This window comes from Lytechinus variegatus, chromosome 16 (genome assembly GCF_018143015.1).
Source record: "Lytechinus variegatus isolate NC3 chromosome 16, Lvar_3.0, whole genome shotgun sequence".
In the NCBI taxonomy this organism is placed as follows: domain Eukaryota; kingdom Metazoa; phylum Echinodermata; class Echinoidea; order Temnopleuroida; family Toxopneustidae; genus Lytechinus; species Lytechinus variegatus.
In genome coordinates this window covers 18649209-18668801 of record NC_054755.1, presented here as the reverse complement: position 1 = coordinate 18668801, position 19593 = coordinate 18649209, and the positions used below count along the sequence as shown (strand labels likewise).

At 36.9% G+C, this 19593-nt stretch overlaps 1 protein-coding gene across 2 annotated transcripts in view; it reads left to right on the top strand.

The window, feature by feature from the left end:
* LOC121429594 (probable ubiquitin carboxyl-terminal hydrolase FAF-X) overlaps nt 1-19593 on the top strand; it is a 93506-nt gene that overhangs the window by 57974 nt on the left and 15939 nt on the right. For both annotated transcript variants that reach the window (XM_041626703.1, XM_041626702.1), the window contains 16 exons: nt 633-882; nt 1931-2220; nt 2985-3093; nt 3603-3749; nt 4570-4716; nt 5551-5761; nt 7570-7691; nt 8874-8975; nt 9955-10142; nt 10983-11156; nt 12444-12585; nt 13777-13862; nt 14748-14839; nt 15912-16056; nt 17579-17663; nt 18661-18725. In XM_041626703.1, the coding sequence (XP_041482637.1) occupies nt 633-882; nt 1931-2220; nt 2985-3093; nt 3603-3749; nt 4570-4716; nt 5551-5761; nt 7570-7691; nt 8874-8975; nt 9955-10142; nt 10983-11156; nt 12444-12585; nt 13777-13862; nt 14748-14839; nt 15912-16056; nt 17579-17663; nt 18661-18725 (2355 nt within the window). The remainder of the gene's footprint in view (nt 1-632; nt 883-1930; nt 2221-2984; nt 3094-3602; nt 3750-4569; nt 4717-5550; nt 5762-7569; nt 7692-8873; nt 8976-9954; nt 10143-10982; nt 11157-12443; nt 12586-13776; nt 13863-14747; nt 14840-15911; nt 16057-17578; nt 17664-18660; nt 18726-19593) is intronic.

Sequence of the window (19593 nt, the reverse complement as noted above, 5' to 3'; positions counted from 1 at the left end):
GTGATTTCGTGTACAAAGTCAATGCAAATTGTGTTTTCAACCAAATATCATAAATGTATAATTATTTTTAGTTTTGCTAGTCTAAATGTATTCATTTTATGCTTTTTATGATCACAGAAGAGTCCCCAACAAACTTCATTGAAAAACACTGAAAAACAAAAGGTCAAAAAAACAAAAATACATAAGAAATTACAAAAAACAATATAATACATAAGAAAATGATTTGATATCACAATTTTTTTCATGTACTCTTGCTTAGGACACCACAAAGAGTTTCTATACCAAAAATTAGTACATTTGGAGCTTTATTTAGGGAGTAAGAGGAAAAAGTATGATTTCGCATACTAATTACGCATAAATTAGCATAATCACTTAATAGTGATTCGCATGAAATAAATTACTATACAATCTTGTAAATTATGTCCCAGGCAACCCGTGTGCCAATTTTCGGCGCGATTGCGCGGTCGACGGCCGAGATCTTAGGGGGGGGGCCTCCCAGACCCCCCCCCCCCCCGGCCATAGGAACTCCCAAAATACCCCGGCCTAGATCGGGTTAAAGATTTTCAACCTTCTGCTAATTTCATGCATGAATTAGCATAATTGATAAATAAAAATGCTTCAATTCCCTTCAGGTCTGCTCTTCTTATGGTGCTGAAGGTGGGCAAGCTCATGTTTACAACGCTAGCCTACGCCCGCATCACGGCGGTAGCCGAGGCCTGTCAGACAGACCCTGCCGGTGGTCCCAGCCAGTCGGCCGTCTCTCAGACCACGCACACCCAGGCTGTGGTACTACAGCAGGCCATGCAGCATATCCCCAATCCTAACGCAGAGTGTGTGCTTAGAAATGTTGCTGTACGGCTGGGAAGACAGGCAGCTGAAGAGGTGATTGCACATTTTTCTGCATCGGTACCAGGGTTTCTTAATTTCTGGATTGTCTGATCATAGCCCCAGGGAGAGGAATTTCGACTCTTGGTGTGAAAAATCCAATGGTTTAATCATTTTCTGCACTTGAAATGCTTGCCTTACGTAAAGGACAAGTCCACCCAACAAAAACTTGATTTGAATAAAAAGAGAAAAATTCAACAAGCATAACACTGAAAATCTCATCAAAATCGGATGCAAGAAGAGAAAGTTATGACATTTTAAAGTTTCGCTTCATTTCACAAAACAGTTATATGCACATCTCGATTGGTATGCAAATGAGGGAACTGATGACATCACTCACTCACTATTTCTTTTGTATTTAATCATATGAAATATGAAATATTTTGATTTTCTCGTCATTGCCATGTCGGTGAAGTTTCATTCCTCCCTGATTCGTAAAAATTGAAATTTTGTACAATTCAAACAAAAAAAAGAAATAGTGAGTGAGTGACATCATCGACTCTCTCATTTGGATGTAACTGGCTCGTTCATATAACTATTTCGTTAAAAATAAGCGAAACTTTGAAATGTCATAACTTTTCTTATTTTATATCCGATTTTGATGTAATTTTCAGCATTTTTGTCGTCTGATTTTTCTCTTTTGATTCAAATCAACATTTTTCTGAGATGGACTTGACCTTTAAGGTAGAATGCAAATTGTTTATGGAAATATTCATTTTCTTGTTTGGGGGCATCAAAATGTTGCAAAATAGCCAGGCCAAGATGCATTTAAAATTACTTCATTTCCACTTTGAGGTTTATACCAGTATTAAAGAAGTTAAACTTCTTTTCAGGCAACGACTGATATTCTAGATCTGAGTGTTTTAAAAACAATCAAGAAGATCATCTGGTTAACAATAATGATGTTCTCAGAGATATATGTATGTTGATTGTTTGGTGCTTTAGAACTTTGCGAAATAGCCAGGATAAGATACATTTAAGATAATTCATTTCCACTCTGAACTCCAAACCAGAATTTGAAGAGTTTAAATTTCTTACTATTCAGGCCAAGACGGATACCCTAGATCTAAGTGTTGTGAAAGCAATCAAGAAGATCGCTTGGTCTGCTGGCTGCGGATGTTCCCATCTCCTTCATGGCTCAAACGAAGAGGTTCATAAATCCTTTGAGAAGGCTGATAGCGGTGAAGCGGACGGTGATGACGCGGCATTGTGTCGGGAAGCACTGGAGGTGTTGACAGTATGCCTAGCTCTTTGCCCTCAAGCGTTGGACGCACTCAACAAGGACAAGGCCTGGCAATGCTGTATAATAGATCTTTTACTTCTAGCAAAGACAAGGTTTGTATTGTCACATTTGATTTATAGCATCATTTTATTTTATCAAATTGGAATTGAATGGAATAGTGAATGGAATAGAATACCTTGTGACTATGAAAATGTTGGGATGGAGTCTAGCTGGGGGAATGTCTTAGTCACAAAACCATGTAGAGTTGCAGACAAGAAAGCTCTAGCTTCCTCTCAAATCAAGCCTGCAGAAATCATACATCAAACCTAACAGGAATAATAAAACGTTGACCTCTTCCAATGTAAGCTTGTAATAGTATGGGATTTCACAGGATTTGTTTTCAACAAAATGATTGAACCTTTCATATCTAGTTTGAAAAATGTAAATTTTCTGCAATCCGCATTTTAGCGTCATGATACATTTAACGCATAGAGTGTGTTTATTCCTTTGGTATATTTAGTATGAAATTATACCATGACTTTTCAATATGTAGGTAAGAATTAATCAGCGGAGCATCAAATAATACTAATGCTGTTTTTGAGTGTAAAATAGGTTTACCTTGTTTAGAATGTGAGTCATAGTATATTTGTTTCTTCCAACTGTATCATTCATCATCTCATCATATGAATAATAAAGAATGCAGTTCAGTTTTTTCCTTTGTAAAAATGAATTATTTGTGATGTCAGCAAGGAAAAAGAATTATTTCATAGTAATCACCTATTGTTGTTAAACTGTTTATTATCTTCTGTACTCCAAATGTAACAATATTAAGAAAAAGGATATCATATTATCTAATCATCTGTTTCAATATTTTTAGGTCTGTCCGTGTGTCTGCTATGGAACAGTTTCAGCTGATAGCTACCAAGTGTTCATCGGGTCATCGCCCTCTTATCTTCTTCATCACACTCTGTTTTTCAGTCCTTCAGGTAAGTTCACCATCACTAATATTGTCTCGTCTGCATAGAAGTGTGAGACTACAGGCGCCGCTTTTCTGACGGCGGCGGCGTTGAAATTTTAACCTGAGATTATGTTTTGAAATGTCAGCATAATTTAGAAAGTGTATGAACCCAGTTCATGAAACTTGGACACAATGGTAATCAAATATTAATGAACATCCTACGTGAGTTTCAGGTCAAATGACCATGACCAATGAACTTAGACCATGTTGGGGAAATCAACATCGAAATCTTAACCTAAGGTTAAGTTTCTGATCCCCAGCCCACTGGTAAGGCATGCATTAAATAGCTGTCAATACCAGGGAAGTGCATTCTCAAGATCGGTCTTGCTTTTGTCTCTTATTTCATCTTATTTGTTTGACTCCTAGAGCAAGTTCTTTTTTTCTCCCATCAATTCTGCTTGCTTTTAATCTTTGTTTTACTTAATATATATTCAAAAGAAATCATTAAAAAGATTAATTATTCATTTTTTGTTTCAGAACAAGACAAAAGAGCATCCAGGCTCCTGTAGTGAATACTTTCTGTTGCTATGTCGGTTGCTAAACTATGGTTACGTGTCAAACAGTTCCATGCCCAATGCTGAGGCTCTCCTCAACAATGAAATTGACTGGCTTAAGAAAGTTAGGGTGAGTATAATGAAGATGACGAAAAGTGTGTCTACTATGAAGTATTTACACTTTTTTGCATGTCGTGGAGAGATTTTACTGAAGACTGAATTGTAAAAAAAAGGCATGCTTTTTATTTCTGACGTGCAAGTTAGCAAAATATGATCACTTCACTCCTAGAAAGACTAATTATATGTAAAATTTATGTGGGTGCGTCGTCTAGTGGTTCTGACTCTCGCCTCTCAAACAGGGTCGTGGGTTCGAATCCTAGCCATGGCATGTTTTCCTTTTTCCTTCAGCAAGAAATTTATCCACACTCGACCCAGGTGAGGTAAATGGGTACCGGCAGGAAGTAATTCCTCAAAAAACTGTGCGCACCAGATTCGGTAGACCAGCTTAGCCGAGGTAATATGGGAGCGCCTTGAGTACCTAGCAAGATGGATACGTGCGCTATACAAATCGTATGTTATTATTATTATTATTGTTAAAAATTAAGAGAGGGATGAATGGATAAACGGATAGATGAATGAATGAATGAACAAATGAATGAATAAATGGACAAATAATGAAATAGGTAAAATTGATTAATTAATCAATGGATGGATGACTTAATGGATGCATTGATAAAAAAATGAATGATTGAATGGATGAATGAATAAATGGACTATTGAATGAATAATTCAATTGAAGGATGAATGTATGAATGAATGAATGGATGATTGATTCATAAATAACTTCAACTTCACCCTTTTCTTATAAACTTGAGCCATAGTAATCCACTATTCTCCACCTCTGAAACCTGATCTTCATACTGTTCTGATCATTCTTATTTCTCAAACAGGATGGTGTATTGACGACAGGAGAGTGTCTATGTGAAGAGACGTTATTGGAGGGTCATCTAGGTATTACAAGAGAACTCTTGGCTTTCATGACGAGCGAGAAGAAGTTCCAGGTTGGATCTAAGAAAGATGGCTGCCAGTTGATTAAAGTGAGCTCAGATTTCTCTCTTCTTCCCTGCTCTAACTTTAGTTCTTTTCTGCAAGATGTAATGATAATGATGATGATGACCATCATGAGTAGTGATGATGGTGGTGGTGCTGCTGCTGGTGGTGGTAGAGGTGGTAATGATGGGGATGGTGGTGATGGTGGTGATGGTGATGATGATGATGATGATGATGATGGTGGTGATGGTGGTGATGGTGATGATTATGATGACAATGATGATGATGGTGATGATGATTGTGATGATGATGATGATGATGGTGTTGATGGTGATGGTGATGATGATGATGATAGTGATGATGATGAAGGTGAGTATGATGATGGTGGTGTTGATGATGATGATGATGGTAATGATGATGATGATGGTGTTGATGATGATGATGGTGTTGATGATGATGATGGTGATGATTATGATGATGATGAAGGTGATTTTGATGATGGTGGTGGATTTATAGAATGAACACGCACTCTTAAGACATTCCTGGCACTAGCCCAGCAGAAGTTCTCTTGTATATGAACAAAATCTCAAAATTAATTTAAGGTTATGTGATGCCAAAATTACAAATATTAACTAGAAGATACGGTTTTGCATCACTCATTGGAATTCCCAGCTACACCCTGCCATGTACATATACATGTACATGTATATTCTGAATCTGAAATTTTCCATGTTTCAATCCTAATTCTGTAATTTTTGCTGATTTTTACAAAGTGTGAAATTCTGAGCACTGGCCGAGATGCATGCAAGAGTTTTGAAACTTGTAATGGATCATTACAAAATACAAGTATACATGTGTGTTCCCCCATTGTCTCTCCTCAGGAATTATTGGATGACTTCCTGTTCCCGGCATCAAAGATCGTCGTTCAGACATTAAAGAACGGAGCTGAGACGCCGCTAGATCCTGTCATTCCAGTGTGCACGACCCCACCCACAATAAACGCTGCTTTTGATCTACTGGTGGCACTGTGCATGAACTGCGTACCCAACCTCAAGCTTGTCACTGATACGCTCACTGACATGTACTATTCAGGTTTGTATTGCTGATCTCACGTGTCCTTTGGCAAGTTGACTCTTTGGTGATTCATGATGCCATTTTACAATGATTTTTGTCTCACCTGCGAAGCAGAGTGAGACTATAGGCGCCGCTTTTCCGACGGCGGCGGCGGCGACGGCGGCGGCGTCAACATCAAATCTTAACCTGAGGTTAAGTTTTTGAAATGACATCATAACTTAGAAAGTATATGGACCTAGTTCATGAAACTTGGCCATAAGGTTAATCAAGTATTACTTAACATCCTATTAAAGTTTCATGTCACATGACCAAGGTCAAAGGTCATTTAGGGTCAATGAACTTAGACCATGTTGGAGGAATCAACATTGAAATCTTAACCTGAGGTTAAGTTTTTGAAATGTCATCATAACTTAGAAAATATATGGACCTAGTTCATGAAACTTGGACATAAGGTTAATCAAGTATCACTGAACATCCTGCATGAGTTTCACGTCACATGACCAAGGTCAAAGGTCATTTAGGGTCAATGAACTTTGGCCGAATTGGGGATATCTGTTGAATTCCCATCATAACTTTGAAAGTTTATGGATCTGATTCATGAAACTTGAACATAATAGTAATCAAGCATCACTGAATATTTTGTGCAAGTTTCAGGTCTCATGATTAAGGTCAAAGGTCATTTAGGGTCAAAGGTCATTTAGGGTCAATGAACTTTGGCCAAATCGGGGGTATCTGTTGAATTACCATCATAACTTTGAAAGTTTATTAGTCTAGTTCATTAAACTTGGACATATGAGTAATCAAATATCACTGAACATCCTGTGAACGATGCCGGTTTTCTGACGGCGACGGCGGCGGCGGCGTCAACATCAAATCTTAACCTGAGGTTAAGTTTTTGAAATGACGTCATAACTTAGAAAATATATGGACCTAGTTCATGAAACTTGGACATAAGGTTAATCAAGTATCACTGAACATCCTGCATGAGTTTCACGTCACATGACCAAGGTCAAAGGTCATTTAGGGTCAATGAACTTTGGCCGAATTGGGGATATCTGTTGAATTCCCATCATAACTTAGAAAGTTTATGGATCTGATTCATGAAACTTGGACATAATAGTAATCAAGCATCACTGAACATTTTGTGCAAGTTTCAGGTCTCATGATTAAGGTCAAAGGTCATTTAGGGTCAATGAACTTTGGCCGAATGGGGGGTGTCTGTTGAAGTACCATCATAACTTTGAAAGTTTATTGGTCTAGTTCATTAAACTTGGACATTAGAGTAATCAAGTATCACTGAACATCCTGTGCGCATTTCAGGCCACATGACCAAGGTCAAAGGTCAATGAACTTTCTCCGAATTGGATGTAACTGTTGAATTACCATCATAACTTTGAAAGTTTATGGATCTGATTCATGAAACTTGTACATAAGAGTAATCAAGTATCACTGAACATCCTGTGCGAGTTTCAGGTCACATGATCAAGGTCAAAGGTCATGTAAGGTCAATGAATTTTGGCCATGTTGGGGTTTTTTGTTGAATAACCATCATATCTCTGTAAGTTTATTGGTCTAGTTCATAAAAAGTGGACATAAGAGTAACCATGTATCACTGAACATCTTGTGCGAGTTAGAGTAGTATTCAAAGTCAGCACTGCTGCTATATTTGAACCGCGTGATGCAGGTGAGACGGCCAGAGGCATTCCACTTGTTTCGGATATCTAATTCATGTTTGTTGGCAATTTTGTGAAGTTTTTTTCTGGCTCATTTGATTGAGAGGCAGATAATAGACATGTTTTTTGTTTCTTCTCCTTTGTGATCAACAGGTAATGATGCACCCTTGACAGAATGGGAGTACCTGCCGCCTGTTGGCCCAAGACCTAATAAAGGCTTTGTGGGACTAAAGAATGCTGGAGCAACCTGCTATATGAACTCTGTCTTACAACAGGTCGGTACATTCATTGCCCTTTAAGATTAAAGGAGAATGAAACCATTGGAACAAGATAGCTTGTTTGAAAACAGAAAAATCAAAAGAAACAGATCAACAAAAGTTTGAGAAAAATCGACAAATAATGAGAAAGTTATGAGCATTTGAATATTGCGATCACTATTGCTATGGAGATAGCAAATTGGCAATGCGACAAAGATGTGTGATGTCACTGATGAACAACTCTCCCCATTACTTTAGTATATATTTCACTTGAATTGCCTCTTTTATCACATCTATCCATAGATCATGTGTTCTTTCTACATGAGGGCATATAATACATATTTTTTAAGAATACATAATGGATAAAGAGTTTGTATCATCGTAAGAAGAAGCAAAAAGAGACATTTTGAGGGTATTTTATAGTCCACCAAAGGGAAAGTTGTTCATCAGTGACATCACACATCCTTGTCGCATTGCCAATGGGAGGATCTCCATAGCATTAGTGATTGCAATATTCAAATGCTCATAACTTTCTCATTATTTGTCCGATTTTTCTCAAACTTTCTTTATTCTTATTCTTTGATTTTTCTGTTTCTACACAAGCCTATTTGTTCCAAAGGTTTCATTCCCCTTTAAATTTATTTTCTTCTGGTTGATACACAAAAATATACAGTGTTTATACAAAACATACAAATTAATGAATCATATGATTTGAATATACACACACAGGTTATGACTTGCAAAACATACTGAAGTTATAGTGAGTGCATATAAATCGGATTGCGATGATAATCAAAATTGTCTCAGCAAATGTAATTGTCATATTTTGCTTATTTACTTATTTTGCTTATTTTACATATATTTTATATTTTTATATTATATATTTTGCTTATTAATAATGTTACTATTTTTACTATTGTTGTCATCATTGCTGTCGTTATTATCATTATTGTTTAGGAATTACTAATCATATACATATTAAGTTATGCACTTACAGCTAGAATACATGTCATTGTATTTTTTAGTAAGAATGATGAAAAAATATTCAGAGAAAAGTTTATTTGGAGACAATCAATTCAATGCTTCCAAGCCTAATCAAATGTTTGTCTTTTACAGACATCTACATAAAAAGCAATAAAGATTTGATAAACCTTACTAATTTGTTTGTCATGGTATCTGTACTTTATTTTGTACTTCCAGATATACATGGTTCCCGAGATTAGACGAGCAGTTCTCTCAGCAGAGGGCGCTATAATAGACACGGAAGATGATTTCTACAATGACGAGAAACAAGATAATGAGGTATTTGAATTCCTTGTGGTTTATTAGCATCATCTCTCCTGAATTGAATATAGCCAGTTATTGTTTGATATTGCATTATTGCTTCTCAGAGCTTTATACTTGTAGTTGCAGCAAATAGTGAGTTCATGAGAAAGTCTTTAAAATCAAGGTCAATTGTCTCCACATCAAGGTAGATTTATATCTGGTACATTTAAATAGACCAGACTTTGTGAAATCGTGAAATCAAAGCTGAAAAATTATCACTCTAAAGATCATTAACTCTTCATGCGTTACGTTCGCATTATTGCACATCCGTAGGCGTGTTTCGTTCGCATTTTTGCACAACCACACATTTCCCATAGACGTCCCCTGTCCCATTGTTTTTCGAACAATTGCACGCCCCGGAGCGTGGCTAGCTACAATGTATAGCCTGGCGTTTTGTATACCGTACATGTGTACCTATCGATCGCGAGTGCAACATTAGTTTAGCGTTCGACAGATTAACGCAGTTTACAAATTACAGAATCGTTGAGTTTTCCCCAAAAATCAATACATCCTGATCACAGCCAGGAAGTTCATTGAAAAAGGAGAGGATAAAATCAATAAAACCCTCCTCACAAACAATACCATGGCCAGGAATGTGAATGAGACCCTAAAATAATGCAACACACAGGGGGTTTACAGGTGAACGCATGAAGAGTTCGCAACATAGATAAGCACCTGTGGGACTATCATTATTATTGCTTGGAAAAAGACCCTATATCTGACTGTAATGCCATGGTTATTTTGTATCGTATTATTTATCAAGGAATAAATTTTTGCCAGGTCCTCATTTACCTCACCTGGGATGAGTGCAGCACAATATAGATACATTTCGTGCTGAAAGAAATAGACACTTTGAGTAGGATTTGACCTAACTTTGACAGATTTTTCAAAAACTTAAGAATTTTAGAGTGTAATGTGTTAACCAGATATTTTGCTGCTTATTTGATTTGTTTAGAGTAATATAGATATCGTAGAATCGGAGGTCGGTAGCTCAGTCATCGAGGAAGGTCCACCGATGAGCAAGCAAGAAGAGACCAAAGAATACAACCTGGGTGTCCTGAAGCACGTCCAAGCCATCTTTGGCCACTTGGCAGAGAGCAAACTCCAGTACTATGTACCTAGGGGATTCTGGAAGCAATTCAAGTGAGTCAATAATATATAAATTCAAATAATGCACGTAAGCGTGTGCATGCTGGGCCGAATATTGAGTGATGTGCAAGAAAGAGCCAATGGATATATACCGCACCGAGGTCCGCAGGACCGAGTGAGGTATATCCATTTGGTGAGACGAGCACAGAGTTCATTTGATAGGTCCTCTCTGCACAAGAATGCCTGCATTGTTTGTTTTACACAACCCCCCTCCCCCATGTTACTTAGTGGCCCCGAATGCTATATTTAATCTAAATTCAAGAGAATTCCAGATCTCGCACTATCCTGCACTCTGACGTCAGAGTGCAGGATAGTACTTTTGGTATGACGTCAAGAGTGCAGGATAGTGCATTTTGGATGCAATAGTGCAATTCGCTGAATATCATGTGATTCGATTTGGACCAATCAGATTACAGAACATTCTTGGGAGGTGTATAATGGTTGTTTATTTTGATGAAATTTTCATTGTTATGCTTGTTGGATTTTTCTCTTTTTATTCAAATTAACTTTTTGTTGGGGTGGACCTGTCCTTTAAGCTTAGCTATCAATATCACCTATTACATAGTCAACAGTACACTATTAGCTAATGACAAGACATTTTTAAGGTTTTGTGTAGTTGACCCAGGACTATCACAAATTTCCAGAAAATATTCTAATTGGTTACAGATTTTTTTTGTGAACAACACGAGAATGTAATTATATTTTGTTTGTCCATTGCCATCTTGGTTATCGATTGTTAACTTTTGTGTTACAGTCTAAAATTGTTGGCCCTTATGCTTATATTTGTGTAAAAATAATGACTTATCGACCATAGTTTTAATTTCCTGTCTCTAGATTGGCGGGTGAACCTGTGAATCTTCGAGAGCAGCACGATGCTTTAGAGTTCTTCAATAGTCTGGTAGACAGTCTTGATGAAGCCCTCAAGGCTCATGGAGCCAATGCCGTCTTTGCCAAAGTACTTGGTGGCTCTTACGCCGATCAAATGATATGCAAAGATTGCCCCCATAGGTAAGCCATTCTTTGTGGTTTCTGATGTAGACCTTATGCATATGATGTCAAAATCTCAAAGCGCCCTCCCTCAGAGGAGAAAGGAATGTGTCTGAATGGAGTTGTCAGAGATGCACCAGCTGCAGATCTGTGTATGCACAGCAATGACTTCCGCCCCTAGTGGCCAGATTGTGTCATTATGCATGGTATATAGATGGATCACTACTTATTGTACTATTTACGTGGACGATGAGATTTTTTTTTTCATGCAGATGTATTGCTATACATACACTTGGTCTTCTTCTGAATGCCATATGGTCTAATACCCATTTGGTCTAATAATTTGCACTTAGTAGAATGAAAGTTTGGTTCACAGTCAGTAAAGCTAATCATATACATTATTTAGTGATGCCATCTCATACATTAGGCTAATTGATATTAGATTTAGTAGATATTAGACAATCTTGGTATTAGACAAACTGGGCAGTAGCGGACCGTGACCCGGGAGGAGACAAAGCATTAGAGGGGCACAGCATTGTTCACAAAGAATATGGTGCCCCTCCAATCATTGTCTCCTTCGGGTCACAGTCCGCCACTGAACCTCGGTCTTGCCTAACTGGGAATTATACAAATGGCAAATGGGTTAGATGACAATAAAGAGAAAAGTTTAGTTGACAATAAAGAGAAAAGGTTAGTTGACAATAAAGAGAAAAGGTTAGTTGTAGGTATTAAAATAATAATAATATAGGTATATTTACCCAGGGAAGCCACTTTTCCCAGCAGGCTCTGCTAAATTTATTACCCCGGCTTTAGCTGGGCTGCCTAGGCGCTCAAGCATTCAAGGAATTTCTTCATACCGGGTACCCATTCACGTCACCTGAGTTGATTGCAGCACAATGTGGATACATTTTTTGCCGAAGGAAATTACACCATGGCTGGGATTCGAACCCATGACCTTCTGTTTCAAAGTCTGAAGACTAATCCACTGGGCCACGATGCTCCATACGAATTAGGTTTAGAGCATATGGTCATATTATATCATACGAGACCAAACAGAATGGAGGCACAGATCAATTGCAATTTACCAATATAGTATATATATACAATTGATAGCCCTACGGTCACATATAACTTTACAAACTCTGTATGAACAATTTTATCCCGTTTATTGCTATGAATAAAAATCGTTCATCTGGTGTTCGTAAAGGTAATTGTGATGGTAACAAGGATTAATCCTGTAAGATATTTAAAGATTCCTTGTGATATTTTAACTATGCTTGATTTTCATAATTTTCCATCATATTTCAGGTATTCCAGAGAGTCGATGTTTACCACCTTGAATGTGGACATTCGCAACAATCAAAACCTGTTAGATTCACTGGAGCAGTTTGTCAAGGGAGACTTACTAGAGGGGGACAATGCATACAGGTGTGAAAAGTGCAACAAAAAGGTAGGAAATAAAGGACATTCAAGATTCTTTTATTTTTGAATGTTTTTATACAAAGAGATTTGGTTTCCAATGGCTTTAACAATAACTATACACAACGATGAAAAATACAGTATATCATAACAATATAGAAAACTGTACATAAATAAAATGAATTAGCAATAATATTCTGCAATAACTTTGATACCCCTAAAGTTCATAATGCATCTGTATGATTATATATTGCTTGTATAACACCCCCCATCCTAAAAATTCTTCAAAAATCCTAAATTCTACTGTCTTTGATAATAAATTGATTTAATTCTTATCATAGATCCATTTATATAGCGCAGTTTCTATATGCTTCTACTCTACTGCGCTTGATACTGGGTATCGGGGGGGGATTTCTTTGGGGCGCAGATCAATGTTGCCCCTGAGATGCTCAAACGAACCCTGGAAATGACAAGAAGCCCTGGGAACTTCTCATTCACTGCAATGTTAAAGCCAATTATCCAATGTAGCTGACACATTACGGGACTTGCCCGGGAGAGACCCCCCCCCCGAGAGATTAGCTAAATATCCAGTTTTCTTAAATAATGACGTCATAAAATTGGTATAGTGAAAAATATATAGAGGCCTGACGTCACACATTATTATTGGTAAAATATATTTAGTCACAAAATGCCATTTGAACCAATCACTATACAGGAAGGCGATTCCACATGTGTCGTACGGGACATTTTGTCAACAATTTCTTGTCTCTTAGCTGATTACTTGAGCAATGAAAAATTATTTTGGGTCAATAATAAAGTTAAAGTGGGCAGTCATGTGAAAAACTTATTACCAACTAAAAATATTTAATTATGGGCTGAATCAAGGGCGAGAATGTTGCGTGTCGTACGGGACATTTCTAAGTCCCGTACGACACGCAGCATTTTTACCTCTAATTCACCCATGGACAACATATTTTTGTTGGTTGTCATTTTTTCATACATGTATGTCACCCAGTAGTACTCTATTATTACCACAAAACAAATTGAAGTTCTTCATTTGTTTGGACAATAGGTTGAAAAATGTTGCGAAAATAGCTGATTTTTCTAGCATGGAATCGTCCAGGTTTAATTTATGTAGGAAGGACACTTTCATGAACTGTTTGTTTGCTACAACTATAGGTAGTTAGCTATAAAAAAGGTTTTTTTGCTTTCTTTTCTTCAGGTTGACACTGTTAAACGTATGTGTATCAAGAGGCTACCGAAGGTCCTTGCTATTCAGCTGAAGAGATTTGACTATGACTGGGAACGGTATGTCATCCATTGCTAGACACATTGGCCTGTATTCTGAAGTCAGGTTTAACTTAGGCCATGGTCTAAGTTTGTGCTAAAATTATGGGAAGCCAAAGTTGAACGTTTCTTATGTATAATGTGCTCTTTCCTGATTCATCCATTGTGAAGACAATCATCTATATATACTTCCTCGACAATTATGAATGAATTTAGAGCCTAATGAGCTGAAATATGATATCTCTATCGTAAGTGATTTATGTAACAATTGGCTATCCATACTTAAACCACAACTTTAAACCTGAGTTTAAGTTAAACCCGACTTCAGAATACGGGCCATTCTATTCTGCTCTGTAGGAACCTGAATTAATTCTTCCATTTAAATAATAATCTACCATGTTTACTTTTCATGTCACATTAATGTTTTCTGATAACGTTTATCTTATGGTACAGTGTTGGAAATCTGTAACAGTGATGTACGATGGGTCCTTCTAAAACAATCACGATTCCAGTCATTTTTTTTCAGTGTAGGCAAATGATGCATGATATATTTTGAATTTCAATGTCGAAATCAAGTTGCACTGAAAAATTGGTCAAGATTTTTTTGATAGGATATGACGGATGAATAGAAGAAAGTGATGGCTAATAATCGTTTATTTCATGCCCTCTGTTTTGCTTCTGTTACTAATTATCCGAATAAGAGTTAGTGCTGACATGCACATGAGGTTCTGCTCCAATCATTTTCATGTTGTTAAAGGCTGTGTTTGTGAACAATATGCTAATTTACATGTTTGAAAAATGTATTCACTATTATCAATGCTAATTGTCTGAAGCACGTCTTTCTTAACATTTCATCTCTGATTATATTGATGAAAATGGCTCTTCTTTTCTTGGTTTATTCTGCAGGGAATGTGCAATAAAGTTCAATGACTATTTTGAGTTTCCCAAAGAATTTGACATGGATCCTTACACTGTGGAGGGGCTTGCGAAAATTGAAGGTGAGTTACAATGATAAAGATTGGGAAAGTGGGACAATCGTTAAAAGTTTGTTGCAATTGCAGATTCGTAGATTTAGCCTGATAGGGGGATAGTGTCAGAAACCCTGCATGATTGAAGAGGTTCATCTATTTATTAAAGTAGTGGTGTTGTGGCTCAGTGGATAAATCCCCAGTTTTCTTAACTGCTGCAGTAATGTCACAAGACATCATTATCCATCATTCACCGTTAGTCTGCTTTTCAATTGAAAAAACAATGCTTAACTTTTTCTTTCAAATAAAGCCTTCAATATTTTTTGGAATCATATATCAAATGCAATATGCATGTAATATGTTACGTACAATATTATTCATGTACAGTCAAAAGTTAGTCAACCCCACCATAAAATGTGCTCTTTCACACGGAATGTTGAATGTAGATAACAACCTTAAAATGTTCAGCAAACCCAGAGAAACAAACTTTACTGAACGTAATATTATTTTCACATGACTTCATGATCAAATATGTCATATATGTCAGAACTTGAACACATTAAATATGTTCATATTCTGTCTGTTGGGGTTGACTACCTTTTGAGCTTCACTGTATAGAAATCAAAACTTAAAGGTGGTGTGCCTTGATTCAGCAAGGTCTCTAATACTAAATTGGATTATTAATGCTCCACGTCAGGATACTTATTAAACGTTGCTATGAGGGTATATTAATGGCCAATCTTCAACACCCTATACTGATCTAGAAGATGATGACGATATACTGATCTGGAAGATGATGATGATGATGATGTAGGCCACCCAGATTGGCTGGCTCCTCCAATGCGCCTTTGAATGTCTTTTACAGATATATGGTGCTATACAAATGAGGTGCATCATCATCATTACGGTGGTAGTGGTGGTGGTGGTGATGATTATGATGATGACAATTTTTCGAAGTCTCAAAGCTAATTGCTACAGGGCAAATTCTTACTGCAGGAAATTTTCTTAACTGCAACAGTAATATCTGAAGGCATCATTCACTTGAGTCTACTTTTCTATTTGAAAAAAAATGTCAAACTTTGGAAATTCTATTTTTTCTTAGGTGAGATCATCCAGGATGACGAGAGAGAGAATAGTGAGGAAGAAGAGGAAGGAGGATCAAGAAGTACCAAGTATAGATTAGTAGGAGTCGTTGTACATAGCGGACAAGCCAGTGGTGGACACTATTATTCATACATTCTACATAGGTAAGAATATCATGTCTCAACGCATTCATATAATCTGGCTAAAGTCTGCATAGTGGAAAATCATACACGGGAAGAAAATGATTTGTCTGAATTATTGTCTGATTGTTAAGAAAATATATGTCCCAAGTAGAAGAAATAGATCCTTTGAAGACCCACCTAATTTAATATTTCTAACTAAATAAAAGCAGACCAGAGATAGAACTTTCACTGTTGCATCCCCAATGGAATGGAACAAACTCCCTCTCTTATAAAGACAATCCCCAATAATTGAATTGTTCAAGCAGTTCCTATTTTGTTTTAGGCAACTGCCTTCATTTGTATATATTTGTGTATATTTTTGTATGTATTAGGTAAATTGAAATTATTATTCCTTTGGGCCATTTTGGAAAAGCACATTATAAATATTAGGTATTATATATCTAGATAAGTATGTGTGTGTGTTTGGTTTTTCACAGTTGTTTATCAGATATGGTTATTTACATCTGGGACAGACCTATTGGCCCAAATTCACAAAGGTGGTTTTGAAAACCCATGGTTGAGTCCATGGTTTATGCAGATTTCCTGTATAAATTATGCTTATTTTACTGCGTGTATAAAAAATGTCCAATGCTGATGCACGCTTTTGTCACAGTGCGCTAAGTGGACGTCTGTTGCCATGGATATCCATGCTATTTTATTAATGAGTCCACTCTTTAAACAGTGGACTCATTAATCAAATAGCGTATCCAACCATGGAAACAGGCATCAATTTGGTGCACTGTGGCAAAATCGTGCTGAATTAAGCGTAATTTATACAGGGAATCTGCATAAACCATGGACTCAACCGTGGGTTTTCAAAACCACCTTTGTGAATTCGGGCCATTTGGTCTCCATTCATGCAAAGTTTTTGTGCCTTGTCGAGCGCCTAAGACCTCTTGGCCAAGGCATCTCCAAAATCTCTGAAAGTCTCAATGCAACTTTAAATGTGCATTATGGCAAGGAAGACGTACTGTAGTTGACATAAATATGCATAAGAATGAAAGTGTAATAAATGTATTAGGGAAATAAATGAATAAATGAAATCAATTAGGGAAATCTCTCCATAGTAATGGCTTTACATTGCAATTATCATTATCCCGGTCAACAGATCCTGGCGTACCAGCACAATGTAAGCATTTTCTCCTCTCCCTGGGGAGTATTCCAACAAGAGTTTTAAGACTCAATTGCTAGGCATACTACATAGGCTTTCACATCCTACTGGGTACCCATTCAACACCTGGGTGGAGAGTGGCTAATTGTGGATTGATGCCCAAAGGACACGAGGCTGCTGTGGGATTCAAACACACAGACGAGAGTTTGAACCGCTTCATCACAACGCTCCCTCATAGACTAGGAATAGTGGTTGTAGAGACAAGCAGGGGACACATTCATCCATACGTAAATCACCAATATTGTTTTGGATTATGAGTAGATGAATCTTCATTAAAATGCCAGGAAATCCCTAAAATTGTGTTGTTTTCTCTCATTTTCTTTGATATTTCAGGAACGGTGGTGACGGGAACCAGCAGGGTAAATGGTATAAGTTTGATGATGGAGAAGTGACAGAGTGCCGGATGGAAGATGATGAGGTAAATTATATTCTTCTTCAATGATTGTAGTATTTTAAACCAGATGAATAACAGTAATGTACAAATAATACACATTGTCAAGGGTATTTAATAAGAGTTATTTTTTAGAGATAGGATTGAAGACTGGTCTTAAACCAAATTTTTCCACCTTCATCTTTCTCTCGATCCAAGTCATTGGTAAAGTCTTGCAGATACTGTCTCCTTTGCTTGGTCTGCCTATTTTGACTTCATTACTGCTCCTGTTCTGCCCAAACAAGTCCCTGAACTGGTCGTCATAATGAACAGAGGTACCAGTTCTTCAGGTTTTTGCCTGATGTAATGCCCTGACAAGATCACATTTCAGGCTTTTATATTGCACAGCACATAAGGGACTTTAAACTAATCCAGCTTCTCTTCTGGCCCAGTGAGTAGTAGGGTCCTTGGTAAAACTATTGACAAGTGGATCCCATGTGCGACCAAAAAAACATGTAAAAAGGATGTCTTTTTTAAGATAGGGCACGTTATGTATGTAAGGTAACAAGGGTGTCAAAAACACTATAATAACGAAAAAAGGTATCTATTTTTCTAGGAAAGCTACAAGTTTAGGGTCAAATTAGTGAGGGTAAAAAGACCCAAATGTTCTATAAAGGATGTACTTTTTACCTCAACAGTCAACACTACGTGTTTAGAGTCCGATTTGCGCGAGGTGTGGGAGGTGGGGGCCCTAAACCCAATGATGTAGGTAAATTAAGGTAAAACCGCGACGTCCGTGACATAACAAAATATCGCTGTACCTGTTTAGGGGTTCAATTACTTGCCAAGGGTATCGTTTTGTTTGGAATACTTATTAAGGATAGGATTTCACACACCAATACTTGTTAAGGGGTGCATTTTCGGAATGTGGATAATATTTGTTAGGGGTGCTTTTCGAGACCCAATGGTCGCGCATGGTATCCACTCGTCAATGGAAGTATATGTAAAAACGACTGAATGTAATTCTTCCCTTTTTTCGTTGCAGGAGATGAAGAACCAATGTTTTGGAGGAGAGTTCATGGGTGAAGTCTTTGATCACATGCTAAAAAGGTGAGTGTCATGTGACTTGTCATATGACTTACTATTGTCATAGTTAGATCACAATAAATCCATAGTTAGTGTTTGCTTCTTTAGTTCTTGAGATAAAACCCTTAAAATATGTAAGATACAAGTTAAAAGGGGAATTGTTTTGAATCTTAAATTTGATGCCAGGAATTCGTAAAAAATAGAAAAGATATGAAATACTTGACTTTGGCAAGAAATTGGGAAATAATAATGATTGTTTCTTAAGGGGTGTTGCAAGAAAATATTGGCAATCAGTTGCATATATTCTGTTGCACTGTCACAAGTGATAGATCAGTTTTAACCATAGCAAATCAGATTACATTCTTTGTTTAAAAAAGCAGATTAAGAATCAATTACTTTCGAGACTTGTGACTGATTAAGGGACAGAAAATAAACTTGCAATTGATCGCAAGTTTCTTGCAACGCCCCGTTAATATGTGTAGTTTTTCAGTGAGATTTCTTTATGATCATAGCCACCTATGTTTGAATCTAAAGTTGAACACGTGGTGAAACATCTCAGGATGGACCTCTCATTTTGCTCTCTCACTTTCATTGTTATGGAGGTATTAGTAAATGAATTTATTTCAGTTATTAAAAATAGTGCATGAGATTGATTACATGTATATATTGTTATTTTTTTTAACTTTTGAAAACATCATGAGACCTGAATTGCCATTACTTGTTTTGTGCTGGCTAACTTGAAAGTTAACTGTAAATGTATAATAAATCATGATTTCAATCCCTTTATTCATCAATTATAAAAAAAAAACATAATGCAGATGTAAAATAAAATTCAAGTGAATATTGAACAAGAAAATTCTGACAGGATTCCAAAGTAAAAGTAAAATTGCAT